We start from the raw sequence: 18,574 nt of genomic DNA on the forward strand, positions 1-18,574 counted from the left end.
TAAAACAGAAACACTAAATCTACTGGAAGAGAAAGTATGTAGAAATCTTAAAGACATAGGTGTAGGCAGAGAGTTCATGAACAAAAACCAAACTGTACTAGAAATACTTCAAATAATCAACAACTGGGACTTCATCTTATTAAAAAGTTTTCACATATCAAAAGAAATCACAACAGAGTGAAAAGCCAACCCACAGATTGGGAAAAAATTTTAGCCAAAGAACTCCTATCTAGAACATATAAAGAACTGGAAAAAATCAGACCCCCAAAATTCAAAGACCCAATCTAAAAGTGGGCCTCTGAAATGAATACACGCTTCTCAGATGAAGAAATACAAATGGCACATAAATATATGAAAAAATGTTAAACAACATTGGTCATTCAAGAGATGCAAATTAAAACAACACTGACATTCCATCTCACTCCAGAAAGAATGGCTATCATCAAGAAATCAACCAGTAACAAATGTTGGGGCTAGGGATTTAGCTCAGTGACACAGTGCCTGCCTGGCAAGTGCAAGGTCATGAGTTCGATTCCCAGTACTGGAAAAAAAACAGGAAAAAAAAAATAACAAATCTTGGTGAGGAGGTGGGGAAAAAAAAAAAAAACTTTTCCACTGGTGCAACCACTGTGGAAATCCGTATGGAGATTCCTCAAAAAGGTAGGATCAGCAGTCCCATTTGACCCAGCTATTCCCCTACTGAATATCTCCCCAGAAAAATTTAAAAATTTATACTATAGCAATATATATGCACCAATGTTTATAGCAGCACAATTTGTAGTAGCTAAATACTGGAAACAACCCCAAATGCCTATCAGCCAAGGAATGGATAAAAAAAGATGTGGTACTTTTATACAATGGAGTACTACTCAGCTATAAAGAAAGATAAACTTGAGGCTTTTATAGGTAAATGGATGCAACTTGAGACCATACTCATTAGTGAAATAAATCAGACTCACATGTGTAAACATCAGATTATCTCCCTGGGGAGAGAAATTACGAGTAAGGTCTAAAATGTACAACAGATATTATGAAATGGGAAGTAATTGCTTAAAAGGAAAAAGGAAGTAGGGTGGGGGAAAGGGGAAAGGAAGGAAGAGAAAAGAGAAAAAAATGCAAGTTAGAAAAAAATAAGTAGCTCAAAAACACCACAGAAAGGGTCCAATAGGGTAGAGACAAAGGCACAGCAGGAAGACTCTCTTAGCTCTCCAGACAACCATATGCCCTGTTTGTCAGCTCCTTCTAGGCCCTATGTGTTGCAGCTCTGTTCAATTTAAAACCTCAGAGATGTTACGACTGCAGGGTAAATAAGGTGTCACCTCAAGCACCTTCTCCCACATTCTTGAAGTCTGAACAACAGGCGCCTGGGAGCACTTGCCCACCCACACAACGCAAGGGCTTGGCTTCTTTCTCTGTCAGATGCCATGAACAGCACATTAGTAGTTCTATCAGCTCTAACTTCAAAAAGTACCAGACACCATCACCGCTTGTCAGGTGGAGGAGCAACCGCATTGGTCTCTTTCAGAACCTACCCTGAGACACTGCACTTAGGTTAAAACCCTCCCATGAGCTCCTGTGCTCTGAGAATCCATTCCAAAGCCGTCTACCATCCACAGGGCCCCACGCAACCTGCAGGACATACCCATGCCGCAGTCCCCACACTCCTCCCCTCCTTCCCATGTTCCCCACTGGCAAGCGTTCCTGCCCGGCCCGCGCCCTTGCTGTCCTCATGAGGCCGCGCAGCTCAGCTCTTCACACAGACATGGCAGCACTTCTCTCTTCCTTCAGCACATGCGTTCCCCAAATGGCATCATTCTACCCTCTGTCCCTGGCCCTGCACACTGCCAGCTGATGCCCACAGTCCTTGGCTCAGTCCATGTCCTGCACCTGGGACACAGGCTGCTCAGGAGCATGTGCTCCCACCAGTCCTCCCTAACACCAGTGCCCACGTACGCTGTGCACACCATGAAACCCTCGGTGCAGACCTGGGAATCAGGAAGGCTATGCGGCTTCTCTGCCTTTTCACCCTTAAGGCTCACAGGGGAAAAGATAGCCAGAGTTTTACCCTCTATTGACTGAGTTCATGTGTATACAGAGCAGAAAAAGTTGGGGGAAGAATGTCAGTGGAAAAGTCAGGACCCCTAAACAAGGTAAGTACATGGTATCTGACAGACCGTCACATCCAGAGACACAGTTTCCCTTGCCAAGGCCTCTCCTTTGTCCACAAGGTGGCAGTGCAGGGCAATGGGGGTTATTCCCACCTGCTGCAATTTGGGGAAAAAAGAACTATAAAGAGGTATAGTTTAGTAAGATCATATTAAGTTCAATTTCCATGATTAGAATTTGTATTGTTTTCCTGGGCATGGTGGCATGTGCCTGTAATCCTAGCACTTGGGAGGCTGAGGCAGGAGGATCACTGTGAGTTTGAGACCAGCCTGGACTACAAAGTGAGCTCAAGGGCAACCTGAACTGCATAGCAAAACCCTGTCTCAAAAAGACAAAAAAAAAAAAAAAAAAAAATTTTTTTTTCTTCTAAATAAATGAGTAGTGCTGGGTATGGTGGTACACACCTACAAGTCCAGCTACTTGGGAGGCTCCAATATTCCTAATTACCATACTCTTTGTACAATATCAAAATCACAGGCTGGGGAATCACAATTTCAGGGCCAGCCTGGGCAATTTAAGAAGATCCTGTTTCAAAAGAGCTTTTTAAAAAGGAGACAGGAGGAGAAAGGGAAAGGAAAGGGAAAGGAAAAGGAAAATAAAGGAAAGGAAAAGGCTGGTGATATAACCAGTGCTCTGTAGATCCAAACTCAAGCACCACAAAAATAAAAAAATAAATGGAAAGGCTTGGTATTTTTATGTGTTTTAATAGCATCAAGTCTAAGTTAAATGGACATTAAATTGATGCCCCAAAACTGTATTCAAACTGGGCGTGGTGGTGCACTCTGTAGTCCCAGAACTAGGGAGGCTGAGACAGGAAGACAGTCTTGAATTCGAGGCCAGGCTGAACTACAGAGCAAGACCCTATCTTGAAAGAAAACAAAAACAAAAACTATCAAAAAATTAGCCTTCAAAATTGATGGGAAAGGGCTGGGCGTGGTGGCGCATGCCTGTAATCCCAGCACTTGGAAACTGAGGCAGGAAGATCATTGTGAGTTTGAGACCAGCCTGGGCTACAAAGTGAGCTCAGGGCCAGCCTGAAATGCATAGTGAGAGCCTGTCTCAAAAGACAAAAAAAAAAAAAACCAAACAAACAAATAAACACAAATTGATGGAGAAGTAGAAACTTTCCATGACAAAGAATCCTGAAGAAACGTATGACCACTAAACCAGTGCTGGAGAAAATACATACGTCAGTCCTAGACAGAGACAAGGAAGCCACTAGCACCAACAATTCCAAAAGGAAAGAATACATCTAACTGGGAGTACAATTAAACAGAAAGAGAAAAAACAATCAGCACTGGAAAAAATAATACAATGACACAATTCAATAAACACCTGACAATAATAACTCTTGATGAAAGGTCTCAACTCCCCAATCAAAAGAAGCAGACCAGCAGACAGGATTAAAAAACGAAATGCAATAACACTCCCTACAGGAGAAGCACCTCTCCAAAAGGAACCACACAGACTGAAAGCAAAAGGGTGGGAAACAATGCTCCATTCACCCAGAGCCCAAAACAAGCAGGAATAGCTATCTTATTTTCAGACACAGCATGATTTCAAACCAAAACTGACCAGAAGAGACAAAGGTGGCTACTGCATAACTGAGAAAGAGATGAGTTCAATGGAAAGAGATAACAATCGGGAATATCTATGTGCCCAATGTCAGCACACCCAACTTCACAGAAAAAAACTACTGGACTTAGAAGGACAGACAGACACCAATACAGTCACAGTACAAGGCTTCAAAAACCCACTTCTCGGGGCTGGGGATCTAGCTCAGCGGCATAGCGCCTGCCCGGCAAGCGCAAGGTCATGAGTTCGATTCCCGGTACCAGGAAAAACAAAATAAAACAAAACAAAAACCCACTTCTCACAATCAGACCAAAAAAAAAAAAAGCAGAAATATCAGAGTAAAATCACACCACTGCACAAATGGACTTAACAGATCTCTACGGACTGTTCTATCCAAAAGTAGAATATACTTTTTTCTTAATAGTACAGGGAACTAGGCCACAGTGTGCTTAAATAAATATAAAAGAACTGAAATAATCCTCTACATACCATCAGATCATAGCAGAACAAAGTGAGAACCCAACAGCAAAAGAAGCCACAGAAACTACACGAACATGAAGATTAAACAATATGCTGAAGAATAATCAATGGATCCCAGAGGAAACCAAGGAAAAAATAAAGACGATCCTAGAGTCACAAGGCAATGGAAGCACAACACACCAAAACCTATGGAACACAATAAGGGCAGTTCTAAGAGGGCAAGTTTGGAACTGTGAATACATACATGAAAAGAACAGAGTGACTCCAACTAAACAACATAATAATGCTTCTCCAGCTGCTAGAAAGACATGTACAATCCAAATCTGAAACTAGCGCAAGGAAAGAAACTATAAAGATCAGAAAGGAAATTAATTAAGTTAAGGCTAGAAAGTGCCAAATATGGTGGTGCATGACTGTAATCCCAACACTTAAGAGGCTTACGCACGATTGCCTAGAGTTCAAGGCCAGCCTGAACTACATGGTGAGTTAGTTCAAGGCCGGTCTGAATTACATAGTGAGACCCTGTCTCAAGAAAAAAAAAAATCAAGTTATAGCAAGTACAAATTCTCTACGATGAATGTGATCATTATATATGTATCTAAAATGTACCAATAAAATCTGACTAAAAACGGTGAGGAAAAAAATGTACTAATACTGTTTAGTTTAAATCACTATGTCATCTCCTTTTAAATTTTAACATTAAAAATATATTCCACCCACAGTGCCTGCCTGGCAAGCGCAAGGTCCTGCGTTCAATTCCCAGTACAAAAAATAAATAAATAAAAATAAAAATATATTCTATCATATAAAAATTCCCTCTGACCAATGTGAACTGGCCAAATACAATTATACATTATTCCACAGAATACAAAATTCCACAGAACACAAAATACAAAATCTCAGCTTCCCTTCCCCTTATTCATTTAGCACCTTCAGAATGGGAGGACATGTATTCTGAGGGAATCATCTAAAGCCCTGTAGAAATGCAAATTTCATAAAGCTTTCTGTAATGCCTACATGTGTCATGACTGTGAGGTATGGAAGTAATGCCACCGACTAGCCATTAGCTTGAAGAGTATTTTAGGACAGAAAAAAGCAAATGTAAGTTCTGACATCGCTGCTCATCAGTGTTGGGGATCTCGACCTGAAATGTCAGTTACCTCACTGACATCACATATATGAATGCCACAGAAACAGAACAAACACTGAATTGCAAATTGTAGGCTATGACCTACTAGTAGGTTTTAAAATCAATTTATAGGACAAGTTCATTTTGGGGGGTGTTTTTGTTTTGTTTTTTTTCAGACAGGGTCTCATTATGTAGTTCAGACTGACCATGACCTCACTATATAACCCAGGTTGGCCTCAAACTCATGGAGATCTTTCTGTCTCAGCCTCCCGAGTATTGGGGTTTTAGGTGGGCACCACCATGTGCAATGGGACCAGTTCATTGTCAACGGAATAAAATAATATAAAACAGCATTAAGAGAATGAAAAGTCAAGACAGACTTGGAGAAAATAACTGCAAAACATACATTTCATAAACTTATATTCGAACTGTACAAAAGACTTGAAACTCAACAAAACAATTCAATTTGCGAAATGCACAATCTGGCTGAACATCTGACCAAGGACAACATACATATGACAAACACATGTAAAGATGTTCACCAGTGGCGGTTACTTAGGAAACTCTATTAGTACAAAATCAAACACCTATACTCACCTACTAGAGGAGCCAAAAGCCAAAACAGTGTCCACAACAATGCTAGTGAGGATGTGGAGCAACAGAAAATGACTTATGTAAACACAAAATGCTACAGCCACTGTAGAAGACAGCTTGATGGCTTGATACCAAACTAAGTATACTTTCACCATGAGATTCAGGGATAGCACTCTATAGTACTGACCCAGAGGAGCTACAAACCTAAGCCCACATAAAAACCTACAGATACTTATTTGTAATGGCTTCATCTATAAATTGCAGAAAATTGGAAGCAAAGATGTTCTTTAGTATGTGAACAGATAAACGAACCAAAGTGTGGCACATCAGACAGTGGAGTATTATCCAGCAATAAAAAATAAGCCACCAAATCACAAAAAGACACAGAGGTCTGTAGATGCATGATGCTAGGTGAATCAACTGGAAAGGTTACATCCAGTCTCCAACCCTATGAGAAAGCAAAACAAGGGTGACAATGAATGTCACTGACTTCCAGGATTAGGAGGAATTCATGGACAGAGTACAGGGACTTCTTAGGCAGTGATGCCTCCTGTATGGCACCAGAATCACTGCACATTTGTCAAAACCCACAGTACCATACAACACCAAGGGTAAACGCTGACATCAGCTATGAGCGGTGGTCAACAAAAACAGATCACTGTTTTTGGAGTGTTGGCCCATCGACTGTAACAATTTAGTGTACCACACCAAGTGTCAGATATTAGTAATGAGGGAACCATGAGGAAAAGCAGCAACAGTGGAGAAAATGTGCTTTCTGCTCCACTTTTCTGTATGTCTGAAACGCTCCAATGGTCCTGCAGTCAAACGTAGTAACACACACCAGTAATCCCAACACTCAGGAGGCTGAGGCAAGTGGACTGCCATTGAGTTCCAGACCAGCCTGAATTATATAAGTTCAAGGCCACTCTGAACTATAAAGATCCTGTCCCTGTCCCCCCAAAAGTCTTAAAAACAGTATACTGCATATGGTAAGAGCATGTAGACACCTGACTGCATATACAGAAAGAATATATGTGTGAGAGCACATGTAAGAAATGAGTCACTTTTTTTTTTTTTTGGTACCAGGAATCAAACTCAGGATCTTGAGCTTGCTGGGCAGGCATTGTGCTGCTGACCTATATCCCTGGTCCCAGTCACCTTTGAAAGATGTTTCTTTTTTTTCCCCTTTTACTTTTCTTTAAGGTGTTCTTTTGTTTTTGTTTTTGGTACCAAGGACTGAACTCATGACCTTGTGCTTGCCAGGCAGGCACTATGCTCCTGAGCTATATCCCAGCCCTTCTTTAAGGTTTTTTAAAGACAGTGTCTTGCTATGTAGTTCAGGCTGGCCTTGAACTGCTTCTACCTCCCAAGTGCTGGGGTTACAGGTGTGAACCACCATCCCTGGCAAAAGATGTTTCTTTGTGTGGGTCACAGTCCAAAAAGTTTGAAAAAACACTATGAGAGGAACTTCCACAAAACTAAAACCTCCTTGCATTAGGTAAAAGCCACTTCCATCACTATTTTGCAGTGCTTACTGCTAGGCACAATGACATGGACTTTACACATTTTCAATCCCCGCACCCAGATGTGAGACAGGCACTACTCCTCATTTCACAGACGAGGGAAAGAGGCATGGAGAGGGGAAGTAACTTGTCCAAGGTCACTGAGCCAGTAAGTACCACTGCCCACACTCAACCCAGTCTGCTGACTCCAAAGCTCCCACTCTGAATCACTATTAAAAATTACTTTAAAATAAGGACAGCAAAAATTTAATAATACCCCTGTAATTATAATATACTCCCTCATTATTTAACAACTTCTCAATTAACCAAGTTAAATAAAAAGAATCAAATGCAAAGTGAGAACTTTTTTTCATCTAATCATTCTATGGAAGAACCAGACCAAAGAATCATGGCAACTCTTTCCTTAGTCAACTATAAAAAATATCTGACTAGAATGTTCTACTCAAATTTTCTCTTTCCTCCCTTCGCCCCTTGCCCCTCCCTTCCTTCCAGGTCTTGTTATATTGCCCAGGCTGGTCCCGAAGTGTGATCCTCCCACCTCAACCTTCTGAGTAACTGGGATCAGATGGGTTCCCACCATGCCCAGATCCACATGATGGTTTTTTGGTTTTGGTTTTTTTCTTTTTCTTTTGAGACAAAATCTCACTATGCAGAGTTCAGGCTGTTCTTGAACTCACTATGTAGCCCAGGCTGCCCTCAAACTTGTGGTGATGCTCCTGCCTCAGTCTCCCACGTGCTGGAATTATAGGCATGTGCTACCATGTTTGGCTCCATGTGTATTTTTAGAAATACACATACTACTTATATTCATGGAAAAACTAAAAACATATGTTCACACAAAAACCCTGCATACAAGTGCTTATCTTATAGCAGCATTATTCATAACAATCAAAAGTGGGAACAAGCCACACACATGGTACCAAAAACCTATACTCCCAGCTACTTGGGAGCCTGAACCAGGATGATCAGAAGTTTGAGGCCAAGTTGAACAGCTTACCAAGATCCTGTCTCTAAATAAAAATTTAAAGGACAACAAAGATGTAGCTAAGTGGCAGAGCACTTGGCTCGCATGAACAAGGCCCTGGGTTCAATCCCACGTGTTTGTTGGGTGGGTGGGTGGGGTTGAAAACCCAAACACATGAATGGTGAACACAATGTGGTATCCTCACAAAAAAAGAATGCAGTGGTGGCTAGGTGTGGTGGCCCATACCTATAATCCCAGCACTCTGAGAGTCTGAGGAAGAGGATAGAAAGTTTGAACTCAGGTTGGAAAACTCTCTCAAAATAAAAAAAATAGGAGGGATAGGGATTAGTTCAGCGGGATAGCTTTGGGTTCAACCTCTAATACCACCAAAAAAGGGTGGGGGTTGCAAAGGAAAGCAGCGGAGGCTGTAACGTGGATGAACCATGGAATCGTTACTGCAAGAGATGCATGCACTGAAGGGTCCCACAGCAGGAAAGCCCGCAGAGACAGAAAGCAGATTAGTGGCCACCAGGAGCTGGGGAATGAGAGGTGCAGTGGCTGATGGCTACAGGGTTTCTTTCAGTGGTGGAAATATTTTACAGTTAGGATGGTGGTGATATTTGCACAACTCTGTGACTATATTAGAAACTACTACCTAAGTGTGTACTTTGAAAGGGTGAATTATATGGTATATAAGTTATAAATTATATGGTATATAAATTACATCCCAGTAAAACTATTACCAAAAAAAGCTATGCCAATTATTCAACCTACATAATCAGTAAAATAGTTTTCTCATTGAAAATAATTTGAAATAAAACACTGTATTGTTTTCTTGTATATATTTTTTCCTTTTCTCTGGTAAGTATTTATATATACAAATTCTATTTTTTCATTTCTGCAAATACTGATAATTCACTACTAAATGTTTTGCCAGCAGGAAAATGGGGCTTGAAACAATGACAATTACTAAAATAATGTCCCAGGCGTGGTGCTGCACACCTGTAATACCAGTACTTGGGAGGCTGAGGCAGGAGCACTGCCATGAGTTCCAGGTTTGCCTGGATTATATAGTGAGTTCAAGGCCAGCCTGAACTACACAGTGAGACCCTGCTTCAAAAACATACATACATACATACATATCCCTTAAGAGCACTTTTATATAATCATGTACCTAGAAACACTGAAATCAGAATAGAATACTCAAAGGAAAAGTAAGTCCAACAGTGCCCTATCTTCTTAAAAATGGTGCTCTCTTTTCCTTTCAGATGTCAGCCAGCTCTTGAAAGCCATGATGCCACTATGAATTTGCGTAGAATGCTCTGAGTTACTGCTCTCAAAGTTTCTCATCCTAACAAACCTAAGGAAAAGTCAAGAGTGAAAACAAAAGTACTAGGGCCTGGAGATTATCTATGCCTTTTACAAAGGGAAAATACTTAAACCAGTGTCCTGCAGACCTGTGGAAGCTGAAGTCGGGCACTAATGACAGGAACCACGATAAGACGCCTACAGAAACAAGAGACTGCCCTTGTTGCAGCTGAGCACAGTGAGTAAAGTCTCCCCTAATTAGGTAAGTTCCTGGGAGACAGTTCAGCGTGAGCACTGCCCAATAACAACTGCAATCAGAACTACACCACCAAAACGAAGACTAAACATAAATTTACCAATCTCCATACAAAGCCTGTGATATTTAAAAAGAAAAAGCCTTGTCTAAATCTGAGAGCAGTAACTCAGAGCATTTTAAAATGTGAACTCTAGAAGTTTAAAAATATGTTTTCACACTAAGTATTTTATGCTCATGAAATTATTTGCGGGGGCTGGGGATTTAGCTCGGCGGCACAGCGCCTGCCCGGCAAGCGCAAGGTCCTGAGTTCGATCCTCAGTACTGAAAGATAAATAAATAAATAAAATTAAAAGAAAATTATTTACATATCTGGAGTACAATATGTACAGAACTGTGTATTTTCCTTCTTATTCAAAACTTGCTAGTACTGATATGTTTTAGGGGCCTAAAATCAAAACAAGATACTGTACTTAATATCAAAGAACTTCTGCCATTTACTTCTAATAAAAACAATCATCATTTTTGTTATTGTACCACTTACTGAAAAGGTACAGGCCCCCTTTTCTTACCTACATAGTATCATTTACCTCTCCCAACAGGCCTAGAGACCAGGTGCTGGAATGATCCTGTCCTGCAGACAGACAGGAACAATCTCAGGTCACAAGATGACCAAGAGCCAGAGATGAGAATCAAACCCCAGAGGTCAGCTCCAGAGTCTACATTTCTGCTTGAATAGTTCAGAAATGGAGCATGAATACTCATTCATGGACATTTAAAACCTAACTAGTCAAGTTCTTCATCATGATAAATTGTAGAAAATACGCTTTATCTAAGTTAGAAACATAAAGTCAAACTATTTTTAATGAAAGAACTAACTTCAAACATAATGTACAAAAGTACCTTTGGAAAAAGCATAAATATGAATATAAAAATACATTAATAGATATTCATTATAAAATCCAAAAACGGCCGGACGTGGTGGCACATGCCTGTAATCCCAGTACTCGGGAGGCTGAGGCAGGAGGATCGTTGTGAGTTCGAGGCCAGACTGGGCTACAAAGTGAGCTCAAGGCCAGCCTGAACTGTATAGTGAGACCCTGTCTCAGAAAGACAAATAAATAAATGAATGAATGAAGCTGGGTGTGATAGTGGATACCTGTAATCCCAGCACTCAGAAGGCGGAGGCAAGGGAATCATACTGAGTTCAAGGGCAGCCTGGGCTACATAGTGAGTTTAAGACCAACTCTAACTACATAGCAAGACCCTGTCTCAAAAAAAACAAAAACATAAAATCTAAAGATGAATGAACAACAGTCCAGACTGCCTCCCATCAAGAGACTTCCTACTAAAGAAAACAAATAGCCAGGTGTGGCAGCGTACACCTGTCATCTCAGCACTTGGGAGGCTGAGGCAGAGGATCATTGCAAGTTGGTAACCAGCCTGAGCTACAAAGTGAGCTCAAGGCCAGCCTGAACTGCATGGAGAGACCCTGTCTCAAAAAGACAAAAAAGAAAAGAAAAGGAAAAAGAAAAGTAGTAAGAGGTAAAACCTTCAGTGTCTCCCTACTCTATGAATTCACCTCTCCTAAAACTGGACCTGGCCCTTGAGATTTGGGTCTGCTTAAGGACCAGAAAGGTCCAAACACAGATCCACATATAATTTGCAGAATTTCACCACCGTTACTTTTGAGGCAATAATTATGTATTCTACCACTTGGTAAAACAGGCTGCATGTAAGTTTCCTGTTATTACAGAGCTGTAATTTCTACTCTTCCAAACAACAAGCTGTACCACAATATTACAATTTCTGGACGTTAATGGACAGCCACGGATTTTCACAGCTGGAGAAAGAGATGCAGCTTCCTTAGCACCTCTGTGGGACAATTACACACCACTTGACCTGGTCCTCGTCACAGCATGCAGACATCACGAAGCGCCTCACAGGGCCACCCCTTCCCCCTCTGGACACAGGGCCTGGGCCCGTGCTTACGTCACATCACACCCGTCCCTCTTGCTACCACCGGCTCAATGCACACTCAATGCTCTGCATTCTACAGGTGCCTGGTGTGCCCATTCTGTGCCAGGACTCGGCACTGCTGACGCAGACAGGGCTCCTGTCATTGTGGAGTTTTTTCATGGATGGGGAGACACAGAGTACGGAGAACAGATAGGACAGTAGGTGGTAACAGAGACTGGAAAACACAGACAAAGGTGACGGGATGGTGTGATTTCAGTTTTAGAAGTGGTGGTTAAGAAAGGCCTCCCTGAAGAAGGTAACAGAGTGAGACACAGGACACCTTGAAGGAGATGCACACCAGCAAAAGGAACAAGCGAAAGGCCCAGGGCAGAATGAATGCCAAACAAGACTGAGATTCACTAGGGGTCCAGCTTTGCAGCAGCAGAGAGACACCAAAGACAGAAAAAGACAGAGGTTTCTTCTCAAAAGGAGACTGTGGCCCCAGAAAGTGCCGCCCAAGTGGCGATTCTGACAGGAGAACCTCCAGGCTCACACGGATGCTTTGCTGAGAACAGAGCAGGCAGAAAAGATGAGGCCCCCTCAGGAGAGAAGACAAAACTCCAGGTGAGTGTGAGCATCCCTGTGACAGCATGACAGGGCTGGGTAGCAGTGAGGCTCCTCTGACAATACTGTGACAGCACAGGCGAGGCTGGTCAGGGAAGAGACCACCCCAGGGAAGACCCAGGTCAGCTTGCTGCCATGGACTCCAGCACCAGCCCTTCCTGTCCTATCTGAAGATCAGGTGGGTCTGCTCTCCCTCCAGTGTCCTCTAAGAACACCCTCCTTCCTCGGTGTTATAAAGCAAGAGCTGGTTTCTGCCACTTGCAGCTAAAATAAACTTATCTCCTACAGTGATCAGCACTTTACACAGAAACCTGGGATACACAACAGCTCGGCACTCATCCAGGTGCCGCCTTTCCTTAAGGAAGAGTCACACTTGAATCCCAGGGTGACTGGCTGGGAAGGTGACTGGTTGGGAAGGTGGCCGCCTTCACTAAACTCCCTCTGAGGCTGGGACCAATCCCCTCCCCACCATCAGGTGCAGAGCTTAGTGACAGGGAGGGGTAGGAGAAGAGGGCAGCAACAATCCTGGCTGGGCTCCCAGCCACTGGAGAGGCAGGCTCGCTGCACTAGGCTGCCCTTCCCTTCCCACCAGCGCCAGGTCAAGGCCGTGGGCCCTGCTCAGCAAGCACAGAGCAGACCTGCTCTACCAAGGCGAAAGCTCAGCTACTTCCACACAGGAGGAGGAAAACAGGGCTAAGGCTGACACATCACCTTTCGTCTTGCGAGAGTCATAAAATCTCCTCTGCTCTCAAAAGTAGCTCACAGGGCTCAGCACTCAGGATGCCCTCATAAGGGTCCATATTTTAACACAAAAAGAAAATGTTGTGTCCCCCAAGGTAACATTCGTACCAGTGCTATAAGAAAAGCATACACTTTAAGCTGCAAATCTGAGACTTGATAGTATGCAGGTTTTTCTTTTTTTCAACAATGACTGAAGCCAGGCATGGTGGCACACAACTATAATCCCAGCACTCAGGAGGCTGAGGCAGGAGGATCGTTGTGAGTTCGAGACCAGACTGGGCTACAAAGTGAGCTCAAGGTCAGCCTGAACTGCATAGTGAGACCCTGTCTCAGTAAGACCAAAAAAAAAAAAAAAGAAAGAAAGAAAGAAAGAAAGAAAGAAAGAAAGAAAAAGAAAAAAAAGACTGAAGGGTTTTGGGGAAAGAATACACACACACATACACACACACACACACACGGCTCTGTGTGTGTGCCTGTGTGTAAACTGAGTTAGTGATAAGCAAGTAACCTTCTTAATGCTTTAAAAAGTATTCAATTCAATTCAAGGGATATGCCAGGAATTTCAAATTTAAACTGTCAAAAAGATTAGTCATAAAATCTTGGAGCCAGACTAGAACCTAATCTAACCAATACTCTTTCCCCACTTTATAGATAAGAAAGCAGAAGCCCAGGGAAGGGTATAATCTGTCAAGGTTAATAAATCTTATTAACAAAATCTACTCTGAAACCTTGGTCTCCTCTCAGCCCAGCACCTGCCCAGCTCCCAGCAGTTATCTAGTTACATTGTTTATTTAATGTTCTGTGAGGAGGTCTGTAAAATGTTCAGCACAAAACTGGACAGATAATATCTTCAAACTTAATTTCCTCCTCATCTTTTTAATTTCAATACATGACAATAATTTGGTGACTAAAAAAATTGGGAAACACTCTCAGTAATTTAAAAACTGTAGAAATGAACTGAAATTAAGTCACAAAGGAAACCCAAGATTGACACAGGAACATATAAATCAGGCAAATAGTAAGCGGTAACTGATCATAAAAAGACTATAATGTGATTTGAAAATATGAGGTTTCATAAAATCAGCAGGATCCTAGAAAATGTCAGCTAAGTGACAACACTTTGCTAAAAATAAGTTCCAGCCAGGCATGGTGGTGCACATTTGTTATCCCAGCACTTGGAGGTTGAGGCAGGTGGATCAGTGTGAGTTCAAGGCCAGTCTGGGCTACATAGTGAGCTCAAGGCCAGCCTGACCTACATAGTGAAACCCTTTCTTAAAAAGCAAAAGCCAAAAATAAATAAGTCCAAGGCTAACTATGGTGACACACACCTTTTTTTTTTTTTTTTTTGGTTTTTCTCCGGTACCGGGAACCGAACTCATGACCTTGCGCTTGCCAGGCAGGCGCTTTGCCGCTGAGCTAAATCCCCAGCCCCAACACACAACTTAATTTCAGCACTTCAGAGGCTGAGGCAGAAGGATCACAAGCTTGAGGTCAGCTTGAGCCACAGACCAAGACTTTGTCTCAAAATAAAAACAAACAAAAAAACCCCCAAATTTAATAAGTAAGTCCATGGCATTTAATTGGGATAAAACTGAGGTGACCATATTATTAAGAACCAAATATACCAGTGTGGAGAGAGGAAAACAGGAGCTAACAGGACAGACTGCCAAGACAACAGGTCAAACCAACACCTTCCCTTGCACCTCTGGCTATAGGATCACACGATATAAACTACCCCTACGAAAAAGCTACATTGTTCCATCCAGACAGAATGCTCCCAAGAGATGCAGATCACAAAGAAACAAATGTTTTAAAATAGGTCTACAAAGAAAACAGCAAAACCCCACAGAATAAATTTCTTTTTTCATGAAAATTCATTTCCACTACCTACTTCATCAGGTGGTGAAAAGTAAACCTAAGAAGATTCATCAATTTCTCCTCAAAAAAATTCTCTCCCAACCCTGTGTTAATGCAACAGGTAACATGCAAGTGGATGAGTAGGGCACACTGGCCTCATTTTAGACAGAGGAGTAGGTTCAAGAAGGGCCTGGTGCCTCATCCAGGTATACATGAGCGGGCCTGCCACTCTTTCCCTTCCCTCCAGGTGAGATGGACAGTGTTATTCTCAAAGGAGAAGGGGGCTCTGGTCTGTGTCTGGCCTCCTCTACAAGGCCAGTCAACGCTCATGGACTTTGGTCCCCAGGTGACAACCAAGACCCAGGAAATCAACTCACTTTGGAAATTCAAAACCTCAGAATCCAATTTCCACCACCAAGGATTGTGCAACCTAGCACTGTTTCTCCTCAGTGACCATCTGTACCAGCACTCTGGGTGCCAGACCTAGGACAAGTGGAAGGCCTTCTCCACTTACAATTATCTTTCAATCCAGCCAGAAATCCTGGGAACTACATTTTTCTTAAGTGTCTCTATAATTTTTAAAGTGACAACATACTATTTTTAAAAGGATCAAACAATAGAGGAAATAAAAGAAACAATGCCCTACAGTTACAACTAGTATATATCCTTAGCAAATTTTTTTTTTTTTGGTCTTTTTGAGACAGGGTCTCACTATGCACTTCAGGCTGGCCTTGAACTAATAATGATCCTCCTGCCTCAGCCCCCTGAGTGCTGGGATTACAGGCATGCCCACTACACTTGGCATCTTCACAACTTTTTCTATACCACAGAATGTTTTTTTACAATGAGGCCCAGTAAGTAGAATTCTGGTTTTTTTTTAGCGAACATATTTTGGGCATTTTCCTACAAGAATCCACACAGTTCTACTACATTCTTTTTCAGGCTACATATTATTTCTCTACATGACCACACCATGATTTACTTAAGATAGGCATTACTACTTTTGTTTTACATATGAGGAAATAAGTTCTAGAACGTTACATAATTTGTCTAAGGTCACATAGCTAGTAAGTAGCAGAGCCAGGCCTGGGACCAGGATTACCAGATTCCAAAGACTGCATTCTCAAACACTCCCATCCCACATGTGCTCTGCACATCTCTGCCACACAGCCAACTGTGGAGGCCTTGAAGGGTTAGGATCTCTCAATCCCAGGTGCTCACCACCTTGTGACATATAGTTGAAGTTAGTAAGCACTATATCTCACTTTTAGGGTGCTACATCTATCTCCCCTAGGGGGCCATCTGCACCTTTCACAGTGTCCTGTCAGATACCCAGAACACAAACACTTGTTCAAAATGTCCATCTGGGATCCAGCACAGAGCTGCCTCCTACTCTGCCAGGCCTCTAAGCCTGCCTGGATCTCAGGACCATCTGCAAGGCAGACTCAGACCCCATTCCAAGAGGAGCCTCACCATGGCCACTTCCCACAGAGAGCCTTCTGTCTCACCCCACATGCCCTAGGAAGGCAGCACTTCAAAGGACCTCAGCAGTCTTCTCTGCATCCCTCCTTTGGTAGTGACAGAGATCATAAACTATGGGTTCAGGACAATCTAATAAAGCTGCAAATGATAAGAAATACAGTGAACATTTCTAAATGAAAGTATAAGACATTTCAGTTTAGATCATGCTAGGTGCTACATGGCGTTGAATGTAGAAGATAAAGGCAGTGAGATTTTACAAAGATCTAAATATCTATTTCAGTCTCTAAAAACTGAGAATTCCCAAGTTTATGTCCTGTCCCACCAACTCAGTGGTACTGCGGAGTTCTGGTTTAGGCAATTTTCAGCACCAGATTTCTTTGAATACTGGCCAGTATCTCATAAATATCTAGAGATTCTCCTACTGTACCCTTAACAATGAAGGATTAACAGACTTCAGTACTTTAAAAAAGCTAGCAAAACACAAAAATTCACTAGGTATGATGGTATTGATAATTCCAGGACCCTGGGAAACTGAGGCAGGGGGAGTGCAAGTTCCAGCCCAGCCTGGGGAACCTGTCTCAAAAAAGAAAAAAAGAAGGTCCAGGAATATAGCTCAGTGTGAAGGTCCTGGGTTCAATCTCTAGTACCAAAAACAAAACAAAACACATAAAGTTCACTTTTCCATTAAATTCAGTCATGGAATATAACTACTTTTTGCTTTACTACCAAAAGTACAAGCAATCACTATTCCTATTATTTTTTAATTATTTATTTAAAGAGAATAATTTAAAAAGAACAAGAGCAAAATACCACCAACATAGACAAAAATAAAACAAAGCAAAAATAATAAAAATGATACAGGATTTCAGAACAAAATGATAAGAATTAACAATGGCTGTTATATTACATATTGTCATCTTCAATGAAGTTGCTCAGATTACCAGATGCTATTATTTTAAAAATCCCATTCTCCCATCCTAGTTATCCCACATGAGTACATAATTAGTAACAACTCTCTAAGAGGACAGGAAACCAACTGGATGGTAAAGTATTCTCTATTAACAAGGGTATTTGAGTGTTTGTTCAATTCTAGAGCCAAATAACCACATGAAGAGACTAAAATTCAGCTCTCAGGTTTGATTTGCAGTTTTATGGCAAGATGCTGCAAGAGAGCCAAAACTTGCAGCGTAAGAAAACTCTGACCTTGCATAGAACATAAATTGGGTAATTTACAAGATCACTCATTCTTTCATTTAGGGAAACTTTGCTGTGCCCAATCTGGACCCAGGACATACAGTTAATAAAACTGTCCCATTCCCACCCTCACTAAACTTGAAGCAGAGACAAAAGAAACACCAGAAAAGACACCGTGGAGCTGGGGAGACAGCCCACAGGAAGCCTGCCTGCTGTAGACTCCAGGGGCAGGAAAGACTGCCCAAAGGAAGCACCACACAGGCTGGCCGGAAAGGCATGAGCCACGGAATGGAACCGGAAGATGAGCGACTGTGCTCTAGCACAGAGCCCTGGACACGGGGCTGGGCAGCAAATGGCTATCTTCTGTGGTGGCAAAGACTGGACTGTTGAGTGGTCACACCACACTGCAGCTGTGTGTCCAGCCAGACCCTTCCTCTTCTCCACTATCTTCCACTTACTAAACAGTGATCTTTTACACTCCAATTTGATTTTTCCTATTCTTTTCTATCTTATTTACAAAGCAAAGCATACAAGGTAAAACTCATAATCGACTGTGCTAGAATACACTGACTGCAAAGAAAACTAGAATCAGAATCTCTCTCCAGACACAGTAAGACTTTAATACAGTATTTCAGAAAAAGTAGCTTAATTATAATAGCACCAATTAAGTATTTTTTTTTCTTTTTTTTCCGGTACCGGGAACCGAACTCACAACCTTGCGCTTG

At 42.0% G+C, this 18,574-nt stretch overlaps 1 protein-coding gene across 3 annotated transcripts in view; it reads right to left on the reverse strand.

The window, feature by feature from the left end:
- Ppp1r13b (protein phosphatase 1, regulatory subunit 13B) overlaps positions 1–16,703 on the reverse strand; it is a 75,005-nt gene extending 58,302 nt beyond the window's left edge. For all 3 annotated transcript variants that reach the window (XM_013507841.1, XM_005410811.2, XM_005410809.2), the window contains exon 1: positions 16,647–16,703. In XM_013507841.1, coding sequence (XP_013363295.1) covers positions 16,647–16,688 — 42 coding nt within the window. In that variant the 5' untranslated portion in view covers positions 16,689–16,703. The remainder of the gene's footprint in view (positions 1–16,646) is intronic.
- Positions 16,704–18,574: the final 1,871 nt, after the last annotated feature.

The sequence above is a fragment of the Chinchilla lanigera genome, unplaced genomic scaffold (genome assembly GCF_000276665.1).
Source record: "Chinchilla lanigera isolate Chin_1 unplaced genomic scaffold, ChiLan1.0 scaffold00137, whole genome shotgun sequence".
Lineage (NCBI taxonomy): Eukaryota > Metazoa > Chordata > Mammalia > Rodentia > Chinchillidae > Chinchilla > Chinchilla lanigera.